The sequence below is a fragment of the Bufo gargarizans genome, chromosome 1, assembly GCF_014858855.1.
Source record: "Bufo gargarizans isolate SCDJY-AF-19 chromosome 1, ASM1485885v1, whole genome shotgun sequence".
In the NCBI taxonomy this organism is placed as follows: Eukaryota; Metazoa; Chordata; class Amphibia; order Anura; family Bufonidae; genus Bufo; species Bufo gargarizans.
In genome coordinates, this window is record NC_058080.1 from 673648649 (window position 1) to 673676313 (window position 27665).

The following is a 27665-nucleotide window of genomic DNA, read 5'->3' on the forward strand; positions in this document are numbered from 1 at the left end:
AAAAAAAGTGTAGATTGCAAATTTTTCCCCACAGAAATGAGTAAAAATGTAGCGAACAGCAAGAACCACCATCTAATGAAATCATACTGAGAGGGGTCTCCTGTACTAGACAAATTCTATTACTTTCTTCTGTACAATACAAAAAGGTCTTTTCCCATTTGAACAACCCCTACAAGATCTCACGCGTCACCCAAGACAGTACTTTGACGTTAGCAGAAGGTTTGAAAATTTCCCATGGAAAATTAAATTTAAAAGGACCAGGATTGGTTCCAGGAAATTAAAGCATGCACTGTGATCTGTCTTGTTAATGGACAGAAGTGGAAACATACTAGTTTAAAGCAAAAATGATAAAAATCTAAAACGTAGGGAAGTCTTCGTTCCCTGCTGGAAAATTAGATAGCGAAGGGGCCTGTAGGAGGGACAGGAAAGGGCGCTCGTCAGCTTCGGGATACTGTTCTCTTCTGCTGTACCTGGAAATGCATGGCAGAAAATCACCAGCAGTAAGAGCAGGAGGACCCTGTCCAGAACCACGTGTAAGGGCGGTGGGAACTTGTGCACAGGCGGGTGGTATGTACAGTACTCACTTCTCGCCACACACGCCTTACAGAGTGCATGTAGCACTTTTATAGTTTGGAGCTACACTTCTGATGCAGATAGTGTGGCTGACCACAACGTATAGAACAATGACGTCAACACATTGCAGGTTTTACAAGAGCAAGTAAACCACAGCCGAAAGGGTACAAAATTCTAACATGTTAGGAAAAACAAAAACACCAGAGCCTAAATACGGCAATGTCACAGCACCGGCGATACGGGAGGGTCTACTAGTTTGGGGGGGGGGGGGGGGGGGGGTCAGGCATTGCCATGAAAGTTGCTACATTCCTCTTCCAACTTCAAAGATGACCACTTCATAGCTCAATGTATCCATTAAAGAGGTTCCTTGGGACTTTTGATATTGATGGTGGGGGATTCGACACCCAGCACCCTCTGCTAATCAGTTGCCTTAAATTGTTAACTAGACACAGCAGCATTCTTTTTGAAGCCACTGTTCCTGGAACTGCAGCTCAGAACCATTCACTCAAATGAGACTGAACTGCTTTACCTGACACAGCAATGTGGGAGAGGGAGCACCACTCAGCCAGCGGGAGGAGAGTCAAAACCCCACTGATCTCCTTCTGATGGCCTAACTGTTTTTTTTTTTTTTTTAAATCAAATTCCAGACAATCTTTTAAAATCCAGGTACTCAGCAGAGTGCAGCCTCAGGATGTGCGTACACCACTGAATTTTAGACACGTGTACTTGTGTTGAGGCATCTCAGACATCCCAAGCATGCAACTATGCTAGAACACCTTATTCCTCTGTATTCAACGCCATGCGCTCTGCCGGTAGCCCCAGTCTGTCTTGATAATGCACCAGCACTCCCACACCCAGGATTCCCCCAACACAAATTGCCAAATCCAGCCAAAAAATAATAAAAAATAAACGATTAAAAAAGGAGTTTATAGTTTAATTTTAAGTTTTCCAAAGTAAAATGGCAAAGCCGTCTACATAATCCTAAGACCGACGACCTTCCAATATGTCCTATGCTGGACATCTTTTCTGGCCAGCTTAGTGCATTCCCATGTAGCACCATCATGCTAACAGGTCTTGGAGCATGACTACCTTGGCGTCATTCTCACGTATGGCGTGTATATGAAACTTGATTCATTTGGGCAACGGACAGTCGTTTCTGGGGACTGCTAAGCTAGGCAGCTGTAACGCAGGGACACACGTCTCGGCTGGTGGATTGAAGCCAGTGGATTCCAAAAGATTGCAGCTCAGATCTGCTAGGTTCATTAAATAAAATGGAGCCAAATTTCAAAGCATATCCGCGCCAAGGACAAATGGCTGGAGAACAGGGGCTTGATCAATCCGGTTTATAGAGAATTATAATATGGTCAGGTATCTGGCATTGGCTCCTCGTGACCCTACAAATGGAAGCTGTAAATCAGGTCTCTCCATACAGAGGCGCTGAAGACTTCTTCTTTCCTCTGCAGCCATCTGGTTTTGGAATGCACCAGCAGTTAAAACATACAAGTCTGCTATGGGGGGGAAGGGAACGACACGGCAAGCAAATGTACGATACAAATGGTACTTTAACCACGCTTTATTAAGCGACTTGCAGAAAACAGGCTTGTGCCTTCAATAACGCCAGACAATGACTCTTAAGACTCGCTCCCATCAATAGAAAGATATTCTTGTCCACTATGGCAATATGGATAATAGGACGTGCTCCATAATTCGCAGAACGGAAAAACGGGTCCGCAAAAAACACTAATGTGTTCATAGCCCCATTGAAAAGAATGGACCAGTACGCCATCTGCAAAAAAAGACGGACGAAAAATATGGCTGTGTGCAAGAAACCGTACAGTAGAGTACAGAGCAATACCATAGATCATGATAGGAGTTGTAGTTTCACAAGAGCATGCTCTACAAATTCCATCCTAATGGTCTGATCACTTAGAACTGATATGAAATGATTCATGGGGGACGAGAAGCCTCATTAGCACCCTTAAAGGGAACACGACTCTGCCAACTAAGTGCGACTGACACAAATGACGGTATAATGCTGCAGTGACAGCAGCAGACAATAGGCGGTATTCTTCTACAAGAGCAGGCATGCCCAGCCGGGCTAGTAAAACACTAGTGACAAGCCCACAAGCTATTCTAGTGTGGAAAAGCAAGACAGAATTCACTACTTGCTGGAGACTAGGCTAGAAATTCTGGTGTGGTTTCCATAAGGGGGGGGGGGGGGGGGGGGGGGGTTAGAGTCTTCAGTATAGCACAAGAGGCAATACATTTGCATACCCTTGGGGAGACGAACTCCCAGACACTGTCAAGTGTTCAGGCTCACTGGAGAGACAATACCCTTGGTGAACAGGGGAAGCATTTTTTCAATGTTGTTTCATCTCTAAATGCAAGGAACATGCAAAATCCAGAGTTGCAACGGGACAAGATTTATATATATATATATATATATATATACATACACACACACGTGACGGTAAAAAGTCCTGCAATCAGCTATGGAGGACAGCAAACGTCTAGTCAATGGACCAAGCAATGACAAGTGGGCCTGAAGACCAGCTGGGGAGGTGGGCTTTGACTGAAAAACCTGCAGTAAAATCTGTCTCAAAATCTCCTCCCAAAAACTCTGTATGAACCTAGCTTTATAGGGCGCCCAGTCAGATGAAGGCTGACCATGTACCTAGAGAGTAAAGCAGGCCAGACATGCCACATACATGTCACCGAACCTGCCAACCATGTGATATGGATGGGGGCCTCTTGACTATCCCCTAAGATTAGGGGTCGGACAGTTGGATTTCAACATGTCCATCCCAATTGTTCTTGGAGTGGAAGGGGGGGGGGGGGGGTCTGTCAGTGGCTAATACTCCTATCCCTGTCCAGGACACATGCATGCTCAGCTGAGCGTAGGGAATAGCTTCACCAGAACGGCCTGTTCAGCAGATCTCGTCATGAGAAACCATTTTCCTCAGACATTGCAGCCCGCACTAAAGGCCTTCATAAATGCACATAATCACTTTAAAAGGTAACCTTGTAAAACACAGTTCTCTCTATATACCTGTAAGAAACATGATCAAATGAAATTAGGAAAATTATAGATTTAACTTCAGAAGGCAAGCAGCCTAGTCATGATGAGGCAGCGCTAAACAAAAGCATAAACGCCTGCAATTTCCCTTCAGTCATTTCACTGGGATCAGAATGATGGAATCAGGGATATCTGCCTTTACTTACAATTAAAACAATACTAAGCTTTTCTCCATGAGAACATTCAAGCTATATGTGGGGGAGGGGTTGGGTGAAGATATTTCTATATTTTAGCATTGCAAATTATGTCACTGATGGACAGAGGAGACTGCATAACCGAGTGGCTGCCCAATATAATAAAGTGAGCAAGGTTCATACCTCCCCAGGTGGGGATCCAGATATGCCTCACCAAGCTCAAGAAAGGCCTGAAAGGTCACCATGTCATAGACCCTTAGAGGGGCAGCTGCATGGTGAGCTGAAAGAAGGACGCGGCACTCACAGGAGCACTGCGGCCTCCTCAAAGCAGCTGATCGGAGGGGGTTCCGGGTGTCTGACCCCCAGCGATCAGATACTGATGACCTATCATCTGTCGGGGAGAATCAGGAGGCCCATATACATATTCGATTGTCCATCAGTCCAACCAAAAACAGATTAATGCATAGGAGGGGGGCCTTAGGAGCCACTTTGTTAACTATACTAGTTTTCATTGTTGGACCACAAAAAATAAAAAATAAAAATATGACCCAATAGGAGGTTGTTGGGATATGTCTAAGCGGACTGGCTAAATAGCTCCTTCCAAGGGTCCAGCAATGGTGATAGTCTCATGTAATATGACAATATTATTTAACAGGGTTGTACAAATCTGTAACATTGGGCACCAGGTCTACCATAGGCCCATATTGTACCGTCAAACCGTATACATGGAGGCATGGTTAGGTTCACATCTACATCATAGGCTCTATTAGGAGAAAATTTCCAGGAAAAAAAAAAAAATCTAGAACGGCAGAACTGAAGGACCATATGATGAAACTCAATGGGATCTGGTGCTAGACCAGTTGTGTCACCATTGCACTGGTATTTTTGTTTTTATGGTAATGGAACAGAGCAACAGTAATGCAAATGCAACCATATGGAGATATTTTCCCATAGAAGGGAGAAAGTGTAAAAACGGATGAGCAAAAAAATGGGGTACTTGCAAGTTTACATGTAAAATGTATGCATTGATGTAGGTCTGTGAAGACATCTCTAGCTTTGATGTAGTGCTGCACATTACATAACGGTTCTTGAAAATGAATGTTGATCAGAATCAGATGACTGAATAGATTGCTAATTGGTGCAAACGACCTCACGCGGGCAGATAAGACATCATGCACCAATTACAGATCTGCGTCACCACTTACACTAATACAGGACTTGCACATTTCTCTGGAAGCCTCTATTACCATAAAGCCTATCATTTACACGTGCCATGAAGAGTCAGGGCCATTCCTAAGGAGAAATGACTCAGATCTTCTCTAAACAAATACTATACATTGAGCCTATGGATTCAAGCCAAAGCCAGACCAGCAGATGTGATTGATTCCTTGACCACCTGTAACCACCGACATCTGGTTTGGTTTTGCATGGAGGTCAATATAGAAGTCACTGTGCTAAAACCTGGAGAATGGAGATTGTGGTTGGAACATTCCTGCTGCAGAACCAACATACTACAAATGCATTTTCCAGCCGGCCACTCTCAACAATTCTCTATTGGTCACGGTTTTGCCATATAATCTTCTTAAGTTTAATTACATTTTGAAAGACTTTGTAATGTAGTTCAGAACCAAGAAAGTCCACCTTCAGGGGGTGCACCTACTTCCCATAGAAGTCGTGGCAATGATCCAGAATTAGCAACTCCAAAAGCTCTTCAGCAAACGAGACAATGGTAATTTCTACACTTCGCATTGACCCAGGTGCTCTTAACCACTTTATTTTTAAAAGTAGACACTTCACAGTCAGAAGAACCGGCTACAGTATGTGTAATGTGTAGAAGGTCAACACTTTCCACACATAGTAACACACAATTTCTCCCGGGAAGACACAAGGCACTTGTCAGGAATGCTGTAGGCATCTCAGGCCACTGTCTACGGTATAACAATACACTGATGAAGGGTCTGGAATGGGATCACTTTCACAGCGCTGTTACATTCGATTCCAAACAAAGTCTTGTTTCTTCAGTGCTAAGACTTTGGTCAATATTTCAGTATTTATAGTGGTGGCAATGAATGCCTTTCATCGCTGGGTTGTGCCATTTGGACGCTCTGCACACTGGTTGCCATTTTACAAGACAAAAAAAGATCGGCTTATCTCAGGTTTGCTTTTATGGAGAATGACGCAGCGGACACTGTTCTAGTAGTCTACAGCAGGCATGCTCAACCTGCAGCCCTCCAGCTGTTGCAAAACTACACCTCCCAGCCTGCCCGAACAGCTTACAGCTATCAGCCTACAGCAGGGCATTGTAGGAGTTGTAGTTTTACAACAGCTGGGAGGGCCGCAGGTTGAGCATGCCTGGTCTACAGCAAGAAAAACTGACAAAATAGAATGATGAGGGTCGACTGTGTTAGTTTGGGCACTATGGGGCAGATTTATTAGGGCTGGTGTTTTTACACAACAGCCTAAGGCTAATTTCACACTAGCGTTTAAGTTTCCCGGTATTGAGATCCATCATAAGGGCTCAATACCGAAAAAAAAAAAAAATGCTTCAGTTTTGTCCCCATTCATTATCAAGGGGACAAAACTAAATTTAAAAGAACGGAATGCACCAAAATGCATGCAGTTCCGATTAGTTGCGTTCCCAGACCAGAGAGCAAATCGCAACGTGTTGTAATTTGCTTTTCGTCCTGGGAAACTGATCAAGACGGCATGACCCCCAATGCAAGACAATGGGGATGGATCTGTTTTCTCTGCCACAATCTGACAATAGAAAACGGATCCGCCCCCCACTGACTTTAAATGGAGTTAATGACTGATCCGTCTTGGCTATGTTAAAGATAATACAACCGTTCATAACGGATGCAGACGGTTGTATTATCAGTAATGGAAGCGTTTTTTGCTCAACCCTGCCGGATCCAGCAAAAACGCTGGTGTGAAAGTAGCCTTAACAAATGCCCTGGATTAGGACGCAGCAAATTCATTAAGAGATGCAAGCCACTGGATTCTTTTTCCCTTTTGTGTAATTGTATTAGCAACGTTGTCATAAGAGACTCTCTGCAATACCAGACAAAGTCCATGAACAAGGGTGGAGCCGTTTCTGCCATACAACCTCACATAAGGTCCCTTTACACAGGACTACTATTGGGCAGATTATCCAGAATACATGTTCGTTCGCACATTCATTGGGTGAAATTATTATTTTTGCTGAAACCAAATATAATCCTTTCTGGGCAGTTCTTCTGTTTTAAATTTCCTGCTGAGAAACAACATCTGTATGGAGACGAGCTAGGGCGGTCGCGATTGTTCCTCCCCATACAATGGAGGGGATTGCTGCATGTAAATGCCACTCTCACCTCCTCTGACCAGCAGGCAATTATCGGTCAGGAATGGTTCCTTCCCGTTCATTGCCTGAATGTAAATGCTTTGATACACCCCACCCAGCACTCTCATTCGGACACCTCCCAGGTCCCTCGCCAGAAGACGTAACTTCTCGCTCAATCACTGGCTGCAATTGAGACTAGTGTTGGCGTACAATCTTCGGCATATCCAAGAATTCCGTTATGGAGTCCATAAGTTATGGTAGCGGCATACATAACAGAATTCTTAGATAACCCGAACCTTGTACGCCGAACTTGAAAACAGAAGTTCGCTCATCCCAGTTGTGACCAACCTCAGTCAGCGCTCATCAATTTTGCTTTTAGAGGGACCGAAATGTAGAGATTGTTAAGGGACTCGGGAAGCATCCGATTGAGAGTGGCAGGGAATCTATCAGCCGGAGACCTCCTTTAATGCTAATCAAGGACTGGCACAGACTGAAGGAAATCCGTTCCATCGGTTGAAATAGTTTTCAGACACTAGTCAATGGCGATAACGTTGCAAATTAGTTCTCAAGTAAATAAGTGTAGAAAAATCCAATTCAATCTAAAAACTAAACCAGGAAAACAGTCTTTTCTAAAAAAAGCTGCTATACTGAAGTCGCCTTGCATCATCCCCTGTGCCGTCTCTCGATCATCGATTTTCTGACTGTGTAAAGCCGGAGTGCACCAGCTCAGACAGGCTCCTTCTGGTATCAGATTACCATGCAGCCAGCCGTGTAACCCTACAACCAGTGCAGACCTCTGCGTGCTGGGAGTGAACAGGAGGATTAGACTCCACATAGCCCCGAACACAATAGAGGGGCTATAACTCTCCTCCAATATCAGTTTTGCCATATTCTGATCTGTCAAAAGAACAGAAAAAAATAAAAATGTATCCTTTATTTTGAGCATCCATTTCACACCAGTTTTTTGCACAAAGGACTTTTTCCTTCTGTGTAAAATAATGGACCTCTGGCAGAACTTACAAAAAAACGGATGCAAAATGAACACAGCGGAGGCGCAAAATATTTTTCTGCTCTTCTGACAGATACGAAAACCAGAGAAACAGAAGAGTGATGTGAACGCTGCCTAATCTGTGGATATAATAATGGACAAAAGCCACTTCCATGAAGACAGAAGTTCCTGTCAAGTCGCTGCAAAGGTGTTCGTCTTGTGCATAGGAAACCAAAGCAGTTTTTGCAGACTCAGCGCTGAGGCCGGACAGCACCCGTCACCTTGCTTCATTTAGAGGATGCTGAATTATCCTGGCAAGTTATTCGTATGGGAAGTCATCTTTGTCCCCACAGAAAAATCAATGGAAGAGCCTCATAACTGAATGTCAAATTTCTCATCGACTTCTAGGTCACGGAAATTTCATTTATTTTTTATTTTATTTTTTTGGATCGCATGAAGGTTGCATTGTGTTGCTGGCTGATGCAATGCAGAAGTACGGAGTTGCGGATGTAGCAAATTCTAAAATCCTCCGGTCATAATAAAAATAAAAAAAATCCCTAACCAGGGATTAAAAATGTTAAAATCCACGCAAGCAGAAGCTTCAGATCTGGAGGGTGTCCCCCTACAGACACTGTCCAGCCTGTGCCAACAGTGCAGGTACACACCTTTTTGACCATGGGAATGGCAACACCCAGTTGTTAATTTATTTATAAAATTTCCACAAAGGAAAGACAACACTGCTCCAGCATTCAAGTATTTTCTAAGGCCAGGTTCTCGTATACGAATTCCAGATGTGTGCTCCGGCCCAACCATGGGTTTAATGACAGCCTCAGAGCCCCACGAGTGGCGGCGACAGGTGCCCTTTACTATGCAGAGCGATCCCTCATTTTCGGTATAGCGATGCACTCCCTTCACAGGAAGCAGACACGGGTGAATCCATCTAACGGTCGTTTCTCATCCCCAATGCTTACTCAAGGATGACTCACGGGTCTGCATCCTGCGTAATAACTACACTGAAATAGTGGATCGCTGCCCATAGTTAATAGTAAGAGCGGTGGATTAAATCTTCCTTTATACTGTCATGTCTAGTAGTAAGTGCAAGCATCCCCCAATGTGATAGCGTGTGCAAAAACCTGTCCCCCACCTTCCCATATATATGAGATTCATAACTCCCTGCAATGCATTGACCTTGATGAACATAACATTGCCTCTGGTTGTGGAGAGACTACTACTCCCATTATGCCCCGACAACTAGCAAAAGGCCTTTGCAACAGCAAGAGCCAGAGGCTGACAAAAACGAATACACATAGTGAGCCTATGAAGGCTCTACGTTCAATTCGATAAGGGCTCATGCACACGACCGCATTTGTTTTCCAGTACGCAAATTGCCAATTCTGGCTGCACCCCCCAAAACTCTACTAGAATGCCCTATTTCTGTCCCCAAACGGACAATAGGACACGTTCTATGTTTTTTGCAGGGCCACGGACCGGACATACTGATGCGAACAGCACACAGGGTGCAGTCAGCATCTTTTGAGGCCCTATCGAAATAAATAGATCCGCAAAAATACGCGGACCGAAACTACAGACGTGTGCACAAGAAACTGCAACATTCCAGTATATAAACCAAAGCCTACAAGACGGACTTTGAGGAACGGTCAATGTGTCACCTGGCAATGGGTGCGCGGCCAAAGACTACAATGATGCAACCGCTGCTTCTGCAGTTCCGGTAGACTTAGAGGCTGCCATACTCTTCCAAGCAGCAACTCATTAGCCTAACCAAACATCCCCGCAATAAGACACTGCTTGTGTGCCAAGTATGATATCATAGTCTGTGCCGAGATTATTGGAGATTAAGTGTCAGGAATGAAACCTCATTGAGCAATGTGAAATTCAGGTGAGGACTGCAGGTTAGGACTAGTCTTCTCACAGGGACCACTTGAGAGAAGAGGTGCTGGGTGACTTGCAAGTACAACCCATACACGGGCAGGTCTTGTATGTAGAAACCATATGGGTTACCAGGAGAACAATCATGTAAACTCGTGTCCCATTAGCTGTTATCCCCATTAACGCCTGTTAAGGGCTCACTGGAGATTTGGCAGAGGAGGTAATCAGCCTTTAAGGGGGATATCGCACGGCTTCATTACTGCCAATTTACAAGAGGACACTTACAGAGGAGTAATCCAGGAGGCAAGACACAGTGAAATGGGCAGCTAATAGGACGACAGCTCTGGGATCGTGTCACATGGGCTCGTCATGCCCAGGTAATAGAATGACATAATTCAAGATGACCGTGCCACTGAACGGTGAGCTACAAAACCGATATACAGTATTTTTTGGACTATAACTCATTTTTTCAGCAGTTTTAATTAGTAGAAGATAGAGATTGTCAGGGCCAGGGAGCTGTCAGGAGGGAGCTTCGTCTGCTTATCCTACAAATCATTTTGTAGAAATAGAGTCGCTCGTCCGTCTCTAAGCTTGACCCATGACGATCCTCTGACCGCCAGACTGGCTTCAGACTAAAAACAGACTTGTCATGGTAGAAGAACCCCTTTAAGTAAGGCCTCATGCACATGACCGTTGTGTGCATCCGTGGCCGTTGTGCCGTTTTTTTTACGGAAAAATGGAAAATGCACCGTTTGGCAGCCGCATCCGTGATCCGTGTTTCCTGGCCGTGAAAAAAATATGACCTGTCCTATTTTTTTCACGGCCAACGGTTCACGGACCCATTCAAGTCAATGGGTCCATGAAAAATCACGGATGCACACAAGATTGGCATCCGTGTCCGTGATCCGTGTCCGTTTTTTTCTATCATTTCAATGGCAAACTTTACTTTGATTTTTTTTTCATTTGTCATGTCCGTGGATCCTCCAAAAATCAAGGAAGACCCATGGACGAAAAAACGGTCACGGATCACGGACCTACGGACCCCGTTTTTGCGGACCGTGAAAAAAAACTGTCGTGTGCATGAGGCCTTACAAGGATGGGACTAGATTTCCATTTTGTAATACGAGGATAGTATTCGTCAAAACAAGAAAAGGTGCACATTGCCCAAAAACAGAACAATTCCGGGGCCTCTTATCAAAACTCGGCATTGTGCCATACCATATACCAGTTTGGGGAAGGGGCGGTGTATTTCGGACGAGCAAGTTCACTACGCATGGGAGTGCGATTTCCCATCCTTAACTCTGCTCTTGTAAGGCCTCATTTACCGAGTTTGCTCCGGCACAGAGCAGCCCGCCGGATCCTCTACTTCACTGCCTGATGGCGGTTCCCGCGGTGATCTGGCCCATTTCGGGCAAAAATGCCAGGTTTCGGACGGATTAAAACAGTTGCATGCAGCAGTTTTAATCCGGCTGAAACCCAGCATTTATGCCTGAAATCGGCCGGATCCCATTGCAGCCAATGGGGATCTGGCGGTGAAGTAGAGGATCCGGCAGGCTGCTCTGCACAGGAACAGCCTTCTAGACCCACAAACTGAGACCCAAGGCCTAAGGGGACTCCACGACATTACAGTTGATGTCGGGCAGGGACACACTAAATTATAACTCATAATGCCGTGACATTCTGTTACAAGAGCTTTCACATGGAGAGTTTTTCTTGCATCTAGCATACGCGTCCTTGTGCAATTTTCTGAAATGTTCAGAAACTGCGGCAGAGCCACTGCGTTTATGCTGCGATGGAGGAAAACCACACAGCGCCCGCAATGTGTAAACCCTTCCCGACTGTGTCCAATCACTGCTCACGGCAGGGAAACACTCTATAAGAAAACGGAACACCACCCAGCTGTCAATTTATTTAGCCTTTCTAGGAGGAACCGAGGAAAGGCACAACTTTTAAGAAAAGGTCCTGTAAGGTTCCTGCATTACAGAATTGGACATGTTGCTGTACGGTGCCTCGATGAGGACCCAATATTTTGGTATAGTGCACACACAAAAAATTATTTAAAAAAGTGTGTTTTCTCTCTTGGAGAAATGTCACCAAAATACATCACACTGCAAACATTACACGGGGAAGAATATCACAGGTACAAAAAAAAAAAATATATAAAAAACTAAAAACTGGACAGACTTGAACATGACATGATCTTGTGCGGCTTTGCAGACTTGTCCATGTCATTCCGGCCCAGTAGATGGCGCTTGCATCTCAAAAAAGCAACTTATCTGCTTTCATTTTCTGGTCGCATTTTAGAAATAAGAAATGTACAGAACTGCTGAATAATAATGCAAATATATAAACAATAAAAGCTAAAAGTAAAGACTAAAACCCTGGCACGGCGAACACAGCACAAACTCTGCTAGAAACTGTTATACTGTGCCACACTGAGCGGACAAGGGATGTAGCACAGGCACAACCAGTGGCAAATATGGAAGGAGACAGTAAAGTAGAAGGCGGACTACAATGTCACACACCACAGAGCGAGCTAATATTCTTTGAAACTTGCAAGAAATGGAGGCTAGAAAGGAATTTATAATCTTATACAAACATCAGGGATGTTAATGTGTTGCCGATTACCACATAAACACTGGGCCCCATGAGCAGCACATAAGCCCCTGCCCCTCTTCTGGCCCCTTACCATGCACAGACCAGATTTCCCCTAGCTACATCGAGTAAACTGTACCGGCCACCTGGTCACTTCTGTGCCACAATCATATTGTCCACCCTGCAGGTCGCACAGTGGCCCCTTCATTTCGATGGGGCCATGCACATGAGGCCATCACACCGACCCAGTCCAGTGTTCACAGGGGTCCCCACAAGTGATCCCTTCAGACCCGCAGGCTGCAGGTCCAAGGCACTTTCATCCAATAAGCTCTGGTGCAGGCAGAGTTCTCGCCCATTGTCCTCGGCACAAAGCCTGCAGATCGAAGTGCGGCACAGGAAGGAGGAAGAAAAATCAATGGCCAACGACAGGAACCGGGCGCAGCAAATGCTAAAGCTACACAGTCTGCTTGGGCTGAAGAATGTCTACAACAATGAAGGCAGGAACCTGGATCCCGGGAAAGGCTAAGGACTGGGGTAAAGTGATAGGAAAGAAGAGCCACATTGGGGGGGGGGGGGGTTAATAGTCAATGCATACGGGTCATGTGGCAAAGTCTATTAGCAGCGCCATGTAACCAGAGATGGGCACGCTGTGCAGTGGACATGGACACATTTCACCATGTTTGTAAACACTTGCAACATGGGTGATACATATGAATACATATTATATAACCCGGGCACTGATTACCCAGCATGCATCAGGGGGGACTCTGCAGCCCTTAATCAGTGCACAGAATCACAATGTTTCTTATAAAGGGGGGCACAGAAACTAAAGAAGGCAACATACGGGAAACTACAAATCCCGGCAGACAGGGCGCATTATCTGGTATGACACAGCACAGGGTAGGTTTAGCGAAGCCATCTATTATTCCCACCCGTGAAGCACCCCTGCCCAACTCATCAGCCCCATCGTTAGACCACCCCTGCCCAACTCATCAGCCCCATCGTTAGACCACCCCTGCCCAACTCATCAGCCCCATCCGTGGACCGCCGCTGCCCAACTCATCAGCCCCATCCGTGGACCGCCGCTGCCCAACTCATCTGCCCCATCCGTGGACCGCCGCTGCCCAACTCATCTGCCCCATGCGTGGACCGCCGCTGCCCAACTCATCTGCCCCATGCGTGGACCGCCGCTGCCCAACTCATCTGCCCCATGCGTGGACCGCCGCTGCCCAACTCATCTGCCCCATGCGTGGACCGCCGCTGCCCAACTCATCTGCCCCATGCGTGGACCGCCGCTGTCCAACTCATCTGCCCCATGCGTGGACCGCCGCTGTCCAACTCATCTGCCCCATGCGTGGACCGCCGCTGTCCAACTCATCTGCCCCATGCGTGGACCGCCGCTGTCCAACTCATCTGCCCCATGCGTGGACCGCCGCTGTCCAACTCATCTGCCCCATGCGTGGACCGCCGCTGTCCAACTCATCTGCCCCATGCGTGGACCGCCGCTGTCCAACTCATCTGCCCCATGCGTGGACCGCCGCTGTCCAACTCATCTGCCCCATGCGTGGACCGCCGCTGTCCAACTCATCTGCCCCATGCGTGGACCGCCGCTGTCCAACTCATCTGCCCCATGCGTGGACCGCCGCTGTCCAACTCATCTGCCCCATGCGTGGACCGCCGCTGTCCAACTCATCTGCCCCATGCGTGGACCGCCGCTGTCCAACTCATCTGCCCCATGCGTGGACCGCCGCTGTCCAACTCATCTGCCCCATGCGTGGACCGCCGCTGTCCAACTCATCTGCCCCATGCGTGGACCGCCGCTGTCCAACTCATCTGCCCCATGCGTGGACCGCCGCTGTCCAACTCATCTGCCCCATGCGTGGACCGCCGCTGTCCAACTCATCTGCCCCATGCGTGGACCGCCGCTGTCCAACTCATCTGCCCCATGCGTGGACCGCCGCTGTCCAACTCATCTGCCCCATGCGTGGACCGCCGCTGTCCAACTCATCTGCCCCATGCGTGGACCGCCGCTGTCCAACTCATCTGCCCCATGCGTGGACCGCCGCTGTCCAACTCATCTGCCCCATGCCTGGACCGCCGCTGTCCAACTCATCTGCCCCATGCCTGGACCGCCGCTGTCCAACTCATCTGCCCCATGCGTGGACCGCCGCTGTCCAACTCATCTGCCCCATGCGTGGACCGCCGCTGTCCAACTCATCTGCCCCATGCGTGGACCACCGCTGTCCATCTCATCTGCCCCATGCGTGGACCACCGCTGTCCATCTCATCTGCCCCATGCGTGGACCACCGCTGTCCATCTCATCTGCCCCATGCGTGGACCACCGCTGTCCATCTCATCTGCCCCATGCGTGGACCACCGCTGTCCAACTCATCTGCCCGATCATGGACCACAATCAGACATTTTCACAAATGCCAGCATGCATGGAGATAGCTCACATTATCTGGTACAATGCACAGGCTGGACTTACTGAAGCAAGAGGACATCTACCATCCCTGGACCACCTCAGTCCTGCTCATCTGTCCCATCCCTGGACCACCTCAGACCTGCTCATCGGCCCCAACAGAAGTTTTACAAGACTGACCAAGAAAAGTTTTTAGTTAGTTAAATCCTACAAATCTGCAACAGAAAAAAGGCTGACAGTCGGGGGTACCTCATGCTTTTTCGGTTCCTTTCAGTGCAATTTTGGAAGCAATGAAAACTGCAGAGTGTGAACAAGCCACAATGGTCCAGGCACTGGACATGCGTTAGGTTTCTGCACACAGGACACTTGGGGAATGCAGGGAAGAAGTTTGGGATGGGGTTGGGGGGTCTGCACTCACCCTGCGCTTCGGCCCCCGCCTCTCGGGACGTCCCGGGGGCCACAGGCAGGGGTCTCGGTGGTCGGGGTTTAGGTGTCGGAGGGCTGATCTTCTTCCGCCCGATATACTCCACGTAAGTGCCCGGAAAGTCGCCCCTCTCTCCCGTGTTCTCGTTGAATCCGTTCAGCCAGCCGATGTGCTCCGGTCTGGCCTCGTTGCCCTCCCCACAGCCCAGGGCCAGCAGGGAGCCCCTGTTAACGGTGAGGATGTCCCCCACCCGCAGCTCCATGTCCTCTTCCCTCTCCTTTTTGTACGGGAACAGGGCCCGGTACTGGTATCCCTCCGCGCTCATGCTGCCGCCGCGAGTTCTGCAAGCCACGAACTGAGACTGCTTCCGTGCAATGAGGAGCCGGCTCGGCGCTCACACAGCCAAGGTGCCCGGGGACTGCCTGGAGTCGGAAGCGCCGGAGCTTGCTCTCATTTCTCAGTCTCTTCCTCCCTAGTCCCTCTTCTCCGTCTTCCTTCCTTCCTCGACGCCTCACACACAGGAGCCGCTCACAGCACTGGGCAAGGGAGACGCAAGCAGCAGATGGGGACGTGGGCGGGGCGTCCAGATGCCGTAACCGCGCCGACTGCGCAAGCGCCGAGCCTCACACGCCGCGTCCCATCCTTTACACATCTGTCATTCAGGAGTTCTCAAGCTGCACCCTGATTGGTGGATGTGGAGTCGACGTCACGGGGGAGGGGCTGCTGGAGCCATTTTTTAAATGGGCAGCAGGCTTGTTGCCATGTGCGTGTGAATTTACAAGGGAAGATTTCTGCCGCCTGCTGCATGTCCTAAGTCCCGGGCTGTGGTCGTGTCCTGAATTGTAACCCCCCATCCTGCATTTTGCTGTTTAGGCGCACCGTGCTCTGGGTATTAACACTAATATTGCAAATAACAGGAGGATTATGAGTGCTGCGGGTCGGCCAGAGGTGATGTGGCTGACAGAGATGATGGGTGGAGTAGTGAGGGGAGTGTCCTGCTCGTGTATTAAATGCAGCTGTTTGCTGATGCAATATACATTCTACAGTCCTCATACACACGTCTGCGTTCCACGTTGTGTTCTCTGCGGACAGCACACGTCCCCATTCATTATGTGTATTCAGACATCAGTGTTTTAGCACGGTCCGTTTTTTTGTGGTTTTTTTTTTGCACAATGCATGCTCTGTTTTGAACGTGTTCACAGATGCAACACGCCCATTATAGTATATGGGTCAGTGAAGACCACGGATGCCATCTGTTTTCTGTTTTTCATGGATCAATAGGAAGAGATGCTTTAAAAACTATTTTGCAGCTGTGCAACGTCCGTGAAATACGGATTGCACATGGACAGCCAAAAAACGGACACGGACCCAACACAGTTCCATCACTGACATCTTCACAGAGGCCTTACAGACTTTGAGCATGGACACGACGTGTGTGTGAGGCTTAAAGGGGTTATCCAATATCATAAACAGCCCCCCATGGGCCGGGCCCCTCACATGGAATATACTTGCACTGCCTCTGGTCCCCGCACCGTCGCTGCTGCTTCTCCCCGTGCGCGGATAAAATCATCCGGTGTCGGGGAGGGGGAGAAGTCAGTGGCAGACGGAGACGAGGCTCCCTAGCGTCACCAGCGATGCTAGGAAGGCTTGTCCCCGTCTGCCATTGGCTGCCTCCACCCGGCACCGGATGTTTTCATCTGTGCACAGGGAGAAGCGGCGGTGCGAGGACCAGGAGACTATTCAATGTGGGGGCCTGGCACTAAAACATTGAGTTACTTGTTATAAATGATCCATTATTATTTTTTATTTATTTTTTTAAATTGTTTTAAATGAAAACCATTTTTGGGACTGGTAAGGTTAACTGCAGCCTGATGGCAATATTTGCTCTATTTTCACACCAGGGTGAATGAAGTATTGTGCTTGATAATAACCCAAGTTTGGCATGTTGAAAAATCTTATTATTGTCATTTTGTTCTAGAAAAACATGAACCGCTGCTGGTGGAGCGCTGGCATAGCAGGAGGATCCGATGACAGAAAATATCTCGCCAGCACCTTTGCTTGTGACCAGGGTGGATTTGATTTAAATCGCTAGTCAGTAAGGCTTGATTTAAATCATAGTTTTCTACATAAAGACTAATTCTTGCTGGTATAACTTATAATATGCAAGTAGATGAAGATTTTTAGAATAACTTTTCATATTAGTTTGATTAGGTTGATTCTGCATTCATAGGTTTGTAGAAGTTAGGATTAGGGTATTTTCCTCAACTCTGTTCATGTTATAACATTTTTGCTGTGAAGAAGAGGCATGTGATCTCTGCTGAGTCAAATTCAGTTTTGAGAACTGCAAAAGTAAACCAAGCATCTGTGATAATATCTTGTAGGCAGAGAAAATGCCCAATAATCTTACAAAAACCTCTGGAATAGCATGACATTGTGAATGGATTAATGGAATTTATTTACCAAAAAAATTACACACATGGAAACATAGAATGTGTCGGCAGATAAGAACCATTTGGCCCATCTAGTCTGTCCAATATACTGAATACTATGAATAGTCCCTGGCCCTATCTTATATGAAGGATGGCCTTATGCCTATCCCATGCATGCTTAAACTCCTTCACTGTATTTGCAGCTACCACTTCTGCAGGAAGGCTATTCCATGCATCCACTACTCTCTCAGTAAAGTAATACTTCCTGATATTACTTTTAAACCTTTGCCCCTCAAATTTAAAACTATGTCCTCTTGTAGCAGGTTTTCTTCTTTTAAATATTCTCTCCTCTTTTACCTTGTTGATTCCCTTTATGTATTTAAAAGTTTCTATCATATCCCCTCTGGCTCGTCTTTCTTCCAAGCTATACATGTTAAGGTCCTTTAATCTTTCCTGGTAAGTTTTATCCTGCAATCCATGTACCAGTTTAGTAGCTCTTCTCTGAACTCTCTCCAAAGTATCAATATCCTTCTGAAGATATGGTCTCCAGTACTGAGCACAATACTCCAAATGAGGTCTCACTAGTGCTCTGTAGAGCAGCATGAGCACCTCCCTCTTTCTACTAGTAATGCCTCTCCCTATATTCTGCTAGCATTTCCTGCTGCTCTGTGACATTGTCTGCCTACCTTTAAGTCTTCTGAAATAATGATCCCTAAATCCCTTTCCTCGGATACTGAGGTTAGGACTGTATCACTGATTTTATATTCTGCTCTTGGGTTTTTACGCCCCAGGTGCATTATCTTGCACTTATCAACATTACATTTTAGTTGCCAGATTTTTGACCATTCCTCTAGTTTTCCTAAATCCTTTTCCATTTGGTGTATCCCTCCAGGAACATAAACCCTGTTACAAATCTTTGTGTCATCAGCAAAAAGACACACCTTACCATCAAGGCCTTCAGAAATTTCACTGATAAAGATATTAAACAATATGGGTCCCAGAACAGATCCCTGAGGTGCCCCACTGGTAACAAGACCTTGGTCTGTATATACTCCATTGACTACAACCCTCTGTTGTCTGTCCCTCAGCCACTGCCTAATCCATTCAACAATATGGGAGTCCACGTACAGCCTTATTCTACATAATTAAAAAAATTCATCTTTATTTCATGATGGAATAACCTTTGGATGGTAATATATTTTCCCATATCATCACCATGACGGCCACAAGGAGATTGACCCATGACCTCTGTGGGGGCAGGAAACAGAGAAGAGGTTAAATTGCCCCCTCCCACCACCGCACCTCAGTGTTCCTGTCCCCACTGTGGCCAGGGTCAGAGAAGAGTCTCCCTGCGGCGGCAGGGAGATGAAGATAGGATTTTGTTTTATTATTTTTTCGTTGTCTCCAGGGGCCTCCTGGTTACCTGAGGCTCGTCGGAGCTCCCCCAGTCCGCCGGCGGCCGCGTGCTCATGCTGGGCTGGGGGGTATCGGGAGGACTCGCTCCGGCTGGTCTGGAGCCTGCTCCCGGGCCGCAATCTTCCTCCTCCTCCTCCCCTGTGGGTCGGGCTGGTAGCGGCCGGCGTGTGCGCACGCCGACGTCGGTGACGTCACTTCCGGGTTCGGCCGCAACCCGGAAGTAAAGCGCAGGAGCAGAGCAGTTTGAATAAAAGGCGGGAGCTGCCATAGGACGCTGATCTGAGGTCTGTGAGTACTGCAGCTGCATTTTACTTTACAGAAATGTCAGGTCCTGAGGTACAAACTGTTATGGAGCTGGATGCTCCCCCTCTGCCTCCTGTAAGTATCCCTCTGGGGGTCCGCTTGTCTTATGGCACGATATTCTTTTTTGCTAAAGCCTTATTTCTGATACCGCTATTTCCATATCTGTTTCAGGCTAAAGAGGCGCAAAAAAAGTTTAAAAAACCTCCTCGCTGCATCTCTTGTGCAAGGAAACTGCCTGACGAATATGGAAAGAAGCTTTGTAAAGCATGTATTTCTGATGTGATCCAGCAGGAACAATCGTCCCTTATGGAAAATATCAGATCGGTGGTTCAGGAAGAAATTCGGGCCGCTAGAGTTGCTCCGTCTGATCCCCAGGACGAGCCTTCTCGCAAGCGTCCGCGTTCCAGGATTATTTCCTCCGGATCCGAGGATGCAGGCGATAAAGCTTCTACTTCCACGCAGTGGGAGGATGATCCATCTCTCTCTGAGGGGGAAATATATGAAAATAATAGGAAGTTTTATTTTTCCTCGGAGGAGATGAATGACTTGCTAAAGGCAGTCAGAGCGACAATGGGGATTGAAGAGACCCCTAGGTCCGTTTCCATTCAGGACGAAATGTTTGGGGGACTCAAGGTGAAAAAATCCAGGGTCTTCCCCATAAACGAACACATTAGATAAATGATTCTGGAGGAATGGTCAGAACCAGAAAAACGATTGGGGATTTCCAAAGAGTTTAAAAATCGATTATTATTCGACCCCTCTCAGTCTAAGCTGTTTGACGGGACCCCTAAAGTTGACGTGCAGGTGGCAAAGGTTAACAAAAAAACTGCCCTGCCGTTTGAGGATGCTGCCCAATTGAAGGACGCCATGGAGCGGAAGGCAGATGCCCTTTTAAGGAAAGCTTGGGAGGCCTCCATGTTTAACATCAAGACCAACATTGCGGCAACGTCGGTAGCCAGGTCTATGTACCTATGGTTAGGGGAACTTGAGAACCACCTAAGCAGGAAGACCTCCAGGGAAGAAATCCTGCAGTCAATACTGCTACTTAAATCAGCTACAGGGTTCCTGGCAGATGCATCTGCTGAATCTATCAGATTCTGTGCTAGGGAGGCAGGGCTTTCCAATGCGGCTCGTCGGACTTTGTGGATGAAGTCCTGGTCGGGCGATAGAATCTCTAAACTAAAGTTGATATCTATCCCCTTTTCAGGAGAATATGTTTTCGGGCCGGTCCTAGACGAGATACTTGAGAAGGCGGCCGACAAGAAAAAGGGATTCCCAGAGGAAAGGTCCTTTAGGAAGAACCAGTCCTTTCGGTCCTACGGCGGACAGAACAAGTCTGTTAGAGGGAAAGGCAAGTCAGGCCGCTGGTCTTATCCCAAAGGGGGTAGAGGAAAGGGCTTCCTTCTCAAGCCCCAATCCAAATCCGAGGACAAACAATGACGCCGTTGTAGGGGGGAGACTGAAGGATTTCCTGGGTCCATGGTCATTAACATCAAGAAATCCCTGGGCCCTGGACATCATTCAGCAAGGTTACAGGATCGAGTTCACCTCTCTCCCCCCTGCAAGATTCGTCATCACGAAGTTGCCTACCAGACTCTCCAACCTAAATATCTTTCAAGGAGTCCAGGACTTGGTGAAGAAGGGTGCTGTAATCCCGGTCCCCGCATCTCAGAGGGGTCAAGGGTACTATTCAACCCTATTCTTAGTAAGGAAAAAGGAAGGAGACTTCCGGACCATCATAAACTTAAAACAACTGAACAAGTTTATTCTTTACAGGAAGTTCAAGATGGAGTCTCTCAAATCCTTAGTACCGTTGATAAAGCTAGGGGCATTTATGTGCTCGATCGACCTGAAAGACGCCTATCTGCACGTCCCCATTCACCCAGATCACCAGAGGTTTCTAAGATTTGCTATCCTAGACCCTTCCAATCGGATTCGTCATTTCCAGTTTATAGCACTGCCCTTCGGGATTTCAGCCGCTCCAAGGCTCTTCACCAAACTTGTGGTAGAGATGATAGCCCCTCTCAGACAGGAGGGATTAAATATAGTGCCATATCTGGACGATTTCCTAGTCATAGCGGACTCAAAAGATCTCCTGCTGTCGGACCTGGAAGTATTTCTGTCCCGCCTATCTCAACTAGGTTGGATAGTGAACGAACCCAAGTCAATGTTGGTTCCATCCCAGAAGGTGAGATTTCTGGGAGTTACTCTAGACTCCGTAACTCAGTCAACCTTTCTTCCACAGAGCAAAATCCAGTCCCTGATAAACAAGGTGAGGCACTTCCAACGCGGGAAAAAATGCTCAGTGAGGGAAGCAATGAGCCTAATCGGCCTCCTAACCTCCTGTATACCTTCTGTCGAGTGGGCACAGGCTCACTGCCGTGTGATTCAGACCTGGCTATTGTCCCACTGGAACAAGAAGAAGGGTTCTCTGGACTCCCAATCCCAGGATTAGTAAAGAGGTCCCTCTCATGGTGGACGAAGGAGAGGAATCTGTCCCAGGGAGTCCCATGGATCAGATCACCGTCAATTACCATCTTCACGGACGCCAGCCAATCCGGTTGGGGAGCAAAAATCGACAGAGCCTATTTCCAAGGAACGTGGAAGCGTCTGATATCTGCTCAGTCTTCAAATTTCAGGGAGCTGTATGCAGTAAGAGAAGCCCTTCTCGCCGCCAAGCAATTGATAAGAAATCAGCACGTGAAAGTCCTATCGGACAACGTGACTGTGGTCTCCTACCTAAAACACCAAGGGGGTACTCGATCAAGGAGACTCCAGAGTATCTCAGAGGAAATCTTCTCCTTTGCAGAAAAGGAACTAAAGTCCATCTCAGCAATGCACCTGAAGGGATCCCTGAATCTAGAAGCGGACTTTTTGAGCAGACAGGTGGTAGATCATACAGAGTGGGCACTGAACCCAGAGGTCTTCAATATGCTAACCCAAAGATGGGGGCTTCCTACAATAGACCTGTTCGCATCAAGGAGAAATACGAAAGTGCAAACATTTTGCTCCCTAAATGCCGGGGACCATCCCTGGAGAGTAGACGCCTTCTCCCTAAAATGGTGCTGGGATCTAGGGTACGCATTCCCTCCATTGCCGCTCATCCCGAGGGTCATTCAGAAGATTCAGGAGGGGATAACCACTGTAATATTGATCGCTCCGTTCTGGCCCAAGAGAAGTTGGTTCGCCCCTCTATTAAAGCTAGCAATAGACGAACCAGTGAGACTCCCACTCAGGGGGGACATCCTATACCAGGGTCCTTTGCTACATCCTCATCCGGAGTTCCTGAAGCTCACGGCTTGGATCCTGAGGTCTCCCTCTTAAGGTCTCAGGGCCTGTCAGACCAGGTTATAGCCACCCTGAGATGTTCTAGGAAAAAAGTCACTTCCGCGATATACCTGAAGATCTGGAAGAGATTCTGCTCATGGTCGGGCGATGAGAATCCAAATTCTGTGGGGCCCAGTATCCAGAAAATTCTTGAATTTCTACAAAGGGGCCTGGACATGGGCCTCTCTCCATCCACCTTAAAGGTTCAAATTTCGGCATTGAGCGCCTTCTTTGATTCCGACCTGGCAGACCATAGATGGATCAAACGAATCATTAGAGCTGCACATAGACTGAGACCCACGCTTAGGTCCCGCAGCCCAACCTGGGACTTAAATTTAGTTCTCAACAATCTTATGTGTTCCCCATTTGAGCCATTGGAGGATTGTTCAATTAAGTTGCTTTCATTCAAAACTGCCTTTCTTATAGCAATTTCCTCTGCCAAGAGACTGGGAGAGATTCAGGCTCTCTCCATTAGGGAACCATACCTTACCATCACTGAGGATAAGATTGTGCTTAAACTAGACCCAGGTTTCCTGCCAAAGGTGGCCTCAGACCGCAACAGAGGCCAGGAGATCCTACTTCCATCCTTCTTCAACAATCCCAAGGATCAGGAGGAAGAGAAATTTCATTTCCTTGACGTTAGGCGTACAGTCATTAGATACTTGGAAGCCACTAGGGACTTCAGGAAGTCTGACAGTCTGCTTGTCCAATTTGCTGGAAGGAATAAGGGATCCAGGGCCTCAAAATCCTCCATTGCAAGATGGATTAAGGACACTATTACCTTATGTTATAAGAATCAGAATCTGGATCCTCCTTCCAATATTAGAGCTCACTCTACCAGAGCTGTATCCACTACCTTTGCTGAAAGAGCAGGGGCCTCCCTGGATGATATATGCAGGGCCGCCTCCTGGTCTAGTATTCACACATTTGTGAAACATTACCGTTTGGACTTGTCTGGAACCTCTGGCCTCTCCTTTGGTCAGAAGGTTCTCCAAGCGGTTGCCCCCACCCATAAAAAATAATTTTATAACTCTCCTTGTGGCCGTCATGGTGATGATATGGGAAAACCGGAATTAGACTTACCGGTAATTCAGTTTCCATGAAATCACCATGACGGCCCATACATTCCCTCCCCTTCTTTTGTTGAAATTTTGTTTTTCACCGGTATTTTTCTGGTATGGTGTAATACTGGGAAATACTAGGACACTTCTGGCACTTGATATCTTTGGAACACTGAGGTGCGGTGGTGGGAGGGGGCAATTTAACCTCTTCTCTGTTTCCTGCCCCCACAGAGGTCATGGGTCAATCTCCTTGTGGCCGTCATGGTGATTTCATGGAAACTGAATTACCGGTAAGTCTAATTCCGGTTTTCCTCAAAAAGCATTTTATATAAAAAAAATCTGATTTAAATTTAAAAAAAAAATCTAAATGCCTTTTTTTTTTTTTTAGCATTGATTTTTATCCACCCTGCTTGTGACACATCTTTGTGTTTGGGGGGATACTATTTCTCCTTATGGAGAGCACCTAATCAGCGTGAGGAGCCTTAGGCCCCTTGCAGACTAGCGTGTCCGGATTAGGTCTGGATGGGTTGCGCATGCATTAATTGAATAATGCGTGATTTCGCAGGCAAAGTCATTCAGTTTTGCCTGCGATAGCGTTCAGTGTTTATCGCGCGGGTGCGATGCGTTTTGCACGCACATGATGAAAAACTGAATGTATACAAACAACATCTCCTAGCAACCATCTGTGAAAAACGCATCGGGTCCGCACTTGCTTGCGGATGCGGTGCGATTTTTCACGCAGCTCCATTCACTTCTATAGAGCCGGCGTTGCATGAAAATCACAGAATATAGAACATGCTGCTTTTTTCAAGCAACGCATAAGTGATGCTTGAAAACCAACGCTCATGTACACGGCCCCACAGATTCTGTGCGGGTGCAATGCGTTCGCATCACGCATTGCACCCGCATGGAATTCCCGCTCATGTGAAAGGGGCCTTTCATACGAGCGGATTCCGTGCGGGTAATCCGCTGCGTGAAAGAGACACGGAGCACTAACATGACTGATAATGCTCCGTGCCTCTCTGACCTTTTTACTACAAAAATCACGGTGACAACTTTATCTGACTGTGATCTTTTTACTATAAAATCACAGAGAGGCACGGAGCATTATCAATCATGTTAGTGCTCCGTGTCTCTGCTGTCCGGAGCGGCTTGGCTCTCATTCACGCAGCAAATTACCCGCACGGCATCTGCTCGTGTGAAAGAGCCCTTATAGATCAGGCAACACGCCTCTAATACAGGGAAGGGGCTGCAAATCAGCTCTTAGCAAGTTCTGCCTCTGTTGCTACCAGTTAGAATCAGGTAGATGAGAACTTCAGAATTCTCATCCACATGCTGCGTTAAAAAAATGCTGCAAAAAAGCTGCAATATTTGCATGTCAATTTATACAGCGGATTTTGATTTCGGCTTTTACACAGAAAAAAAAACACATTTTATATCTGCGGATTTGTTGCAGGTTTTTTTGCGGAAAAGCACAGCAGATTTTTCCTACTCCATTTTCCGTCACGTGTGATCCTGGTCTAACAGGCTACCCGATGTTTTGCTACAATAAAAAACTCAGACAATCCTTAGACTTTTTACCAACCTCCAAATTTAACTGCAAATCTGAAAATAGTAAATTTGTATGTACTGTTGATACAGTTTGATATTACAGGAGACCTCCTGTGTTCAGCCTAAGGGATTACCTAGGAGCTTCAGAAGAGTTGCAGTGTAAATGCTTCTGCTGCAGGGATGCTGGCTTACTATTGTTTCCATTGAGCACCATACAGTTCCCGATACTGTGCTGAACAATGGTGTCAGGTTATACAGCGAGTTTCAGATGGACCCTTGACAAGACCCTGGGGGAGATCTACAATGTCGCTGCACCTGGAAAGTGTCTTGATTTGCACCAGAATGTGTGGCACACGCTGCAACAAATATATAATGTATATGCGCCGCAATTTTGTTTCATTTACATTCCAGCCAAAGGTGTTTTTAGACAACTTTTGTGCCAAATTTTTGTCTAGTCCTACTTTGCGCAGTCTTAGGGCTCATGCACACGACCGTATGTATTTTGTGATCCGCAAAAAATACGGATGATGTCTGTGTGCATTTTTTATTTTTTGGAACGGAACAGCTGGCCCCTAATAGATCAGTCCTATCCTTGTCCGTGATGAGGACTATAATAGCACCAAAGGGAATCACAGATTTTTATTAAGTAATAAACATCACAGAAGACATAAAAGAATAATATTAGCAGCAGTGCAGACTAGCGCTACGACAAGACGCTCATTTGTCGAATAGGAGGTACCTGATCCTAATACAGGAGGAACATAAATGCTGCAAAAGCAGAAAATATAAGGACAAGCCCCACTAAGATATAAGTAATCCTTATAGATATGTAAAACCACACTAATATGAGCATTATGAGGGCCAAAAAGAAAGCACCTCCAACAAATAGCTCATAGGCAGCATTAGAACCGGCATCGGTAGTAATAACAAGCATGTAAAAACAGCAGCATATTACCTGAAATTAATGGGATCACAAGAGGATCAGACCCTGAATCGACAAAGAGCGCACCCCGACGTACGTTTCGCTCCGCTTCTTCAAGGGGCCCTTATATCTTAGTGGGGCTTGTCCTTATATTTTCTGCTTTTGCGGCATTTATGTTCCCCCTGTATTAGGATCAGGTACCCCTTATTCTACAAATGAGCGGCTTGTCGTAGCGCTAGTCTGCACTGCTTCTGCTAATATTATTATTCTTTTATGTCTTCTGTAATGTTTATTACTTAATACAAATCTGTGATTATCTAATCTGTGTGTCCCTTTGTTCATTTGGTGTTGTTAATTATTGTCACACATTCGCTTCATCAGTGTTGATGATTTAGTATGTTGGACAATAATAGGACATGTTCTATTTTATTTTATTTTTTTGCAGACTCATTTAAATGACTGGTTCCGTGTATTGTACGCAAAAAAAAAAACGTAGTGGACACTGAAAGAAAATATACTCGTGTGCACGAGTCCTTAGACAGTTTTTGGTGCATGTTTAGGATAAAACTATACCAGCACTAAGGTGGTGTAACAGTATAAAGCCTATGTATGGTGCATTATGTCACACCTTCACTAGTGATGAGCGGCAGGGGCAATATTCGAATTCGCAAATATTCGCCATATATTCGAGAATTTGCGAATTAGTGATCTCCAGGCATTATTTTCATGATTGCGAAAATTCACATAAAATTGCATAAAAATGTGCATAAAAAATTAGCATAAACGGGTATTAAAAAAAAATTGAATATTCGCGATTACGAATATATATTGCGATATTCAAAATATTCGCAAATTCTTGAAGTGCCGATATTCGCAATTAAAATGTGCAATTCGAATATTCGTGATCAACACTAGCCTTCACTACATTGGAAAACATTGCATATTTGTACACATTTAACCATCCAAATCATAAATTAAAAATGGAGCAGGCACAATATGCTGGTGCACAAGAAACCTGAATGTCCGAGGCAGTTTTTCGAAATTTTGTGCACCTAGTGGTTTAGTGACCCTAACTTTAGTTGTTTGACTACTAAAATAATTTTTGCAATGTTTTTTACTTTACTCTTAGGACTTTTTATTAGCATGTGTGTTTATTTTTTAAAACTTTTTTTAGAGACTTTTTTTTTCATTTATTTACGTTTTTAATTTGGGTAAAAACGCTAATTCTTATAAATCT

General features: G+C 46.4%; 1 protein-coding gene across 1 annotated transcript in view; it reads right to left on the reverse strand.

Moving 5' to 3' along the window:
• PIK3R1 (phosphoinositide-3-kinase regulatory subunit 1) overlaps nt 1-15988 on the reverse strand; it is a 53037-nt gene extending 37049 nt beyond the window's left edge. The window contains exon 1 of the mRNA XM_044276127.1: nt 15414-15988. Within this exon, the coding sequence (XP_044132062.1) occupies nt 15414-15744 (331 nt within the window). The 5' untranslated portion in view covers nt 15745-15988. The remainder of the gene's footprint in view (nt 1-15413) is intronic.
• Between the last annotated feature and the right edge of the window lie 11677 nt (nt 15989-27665).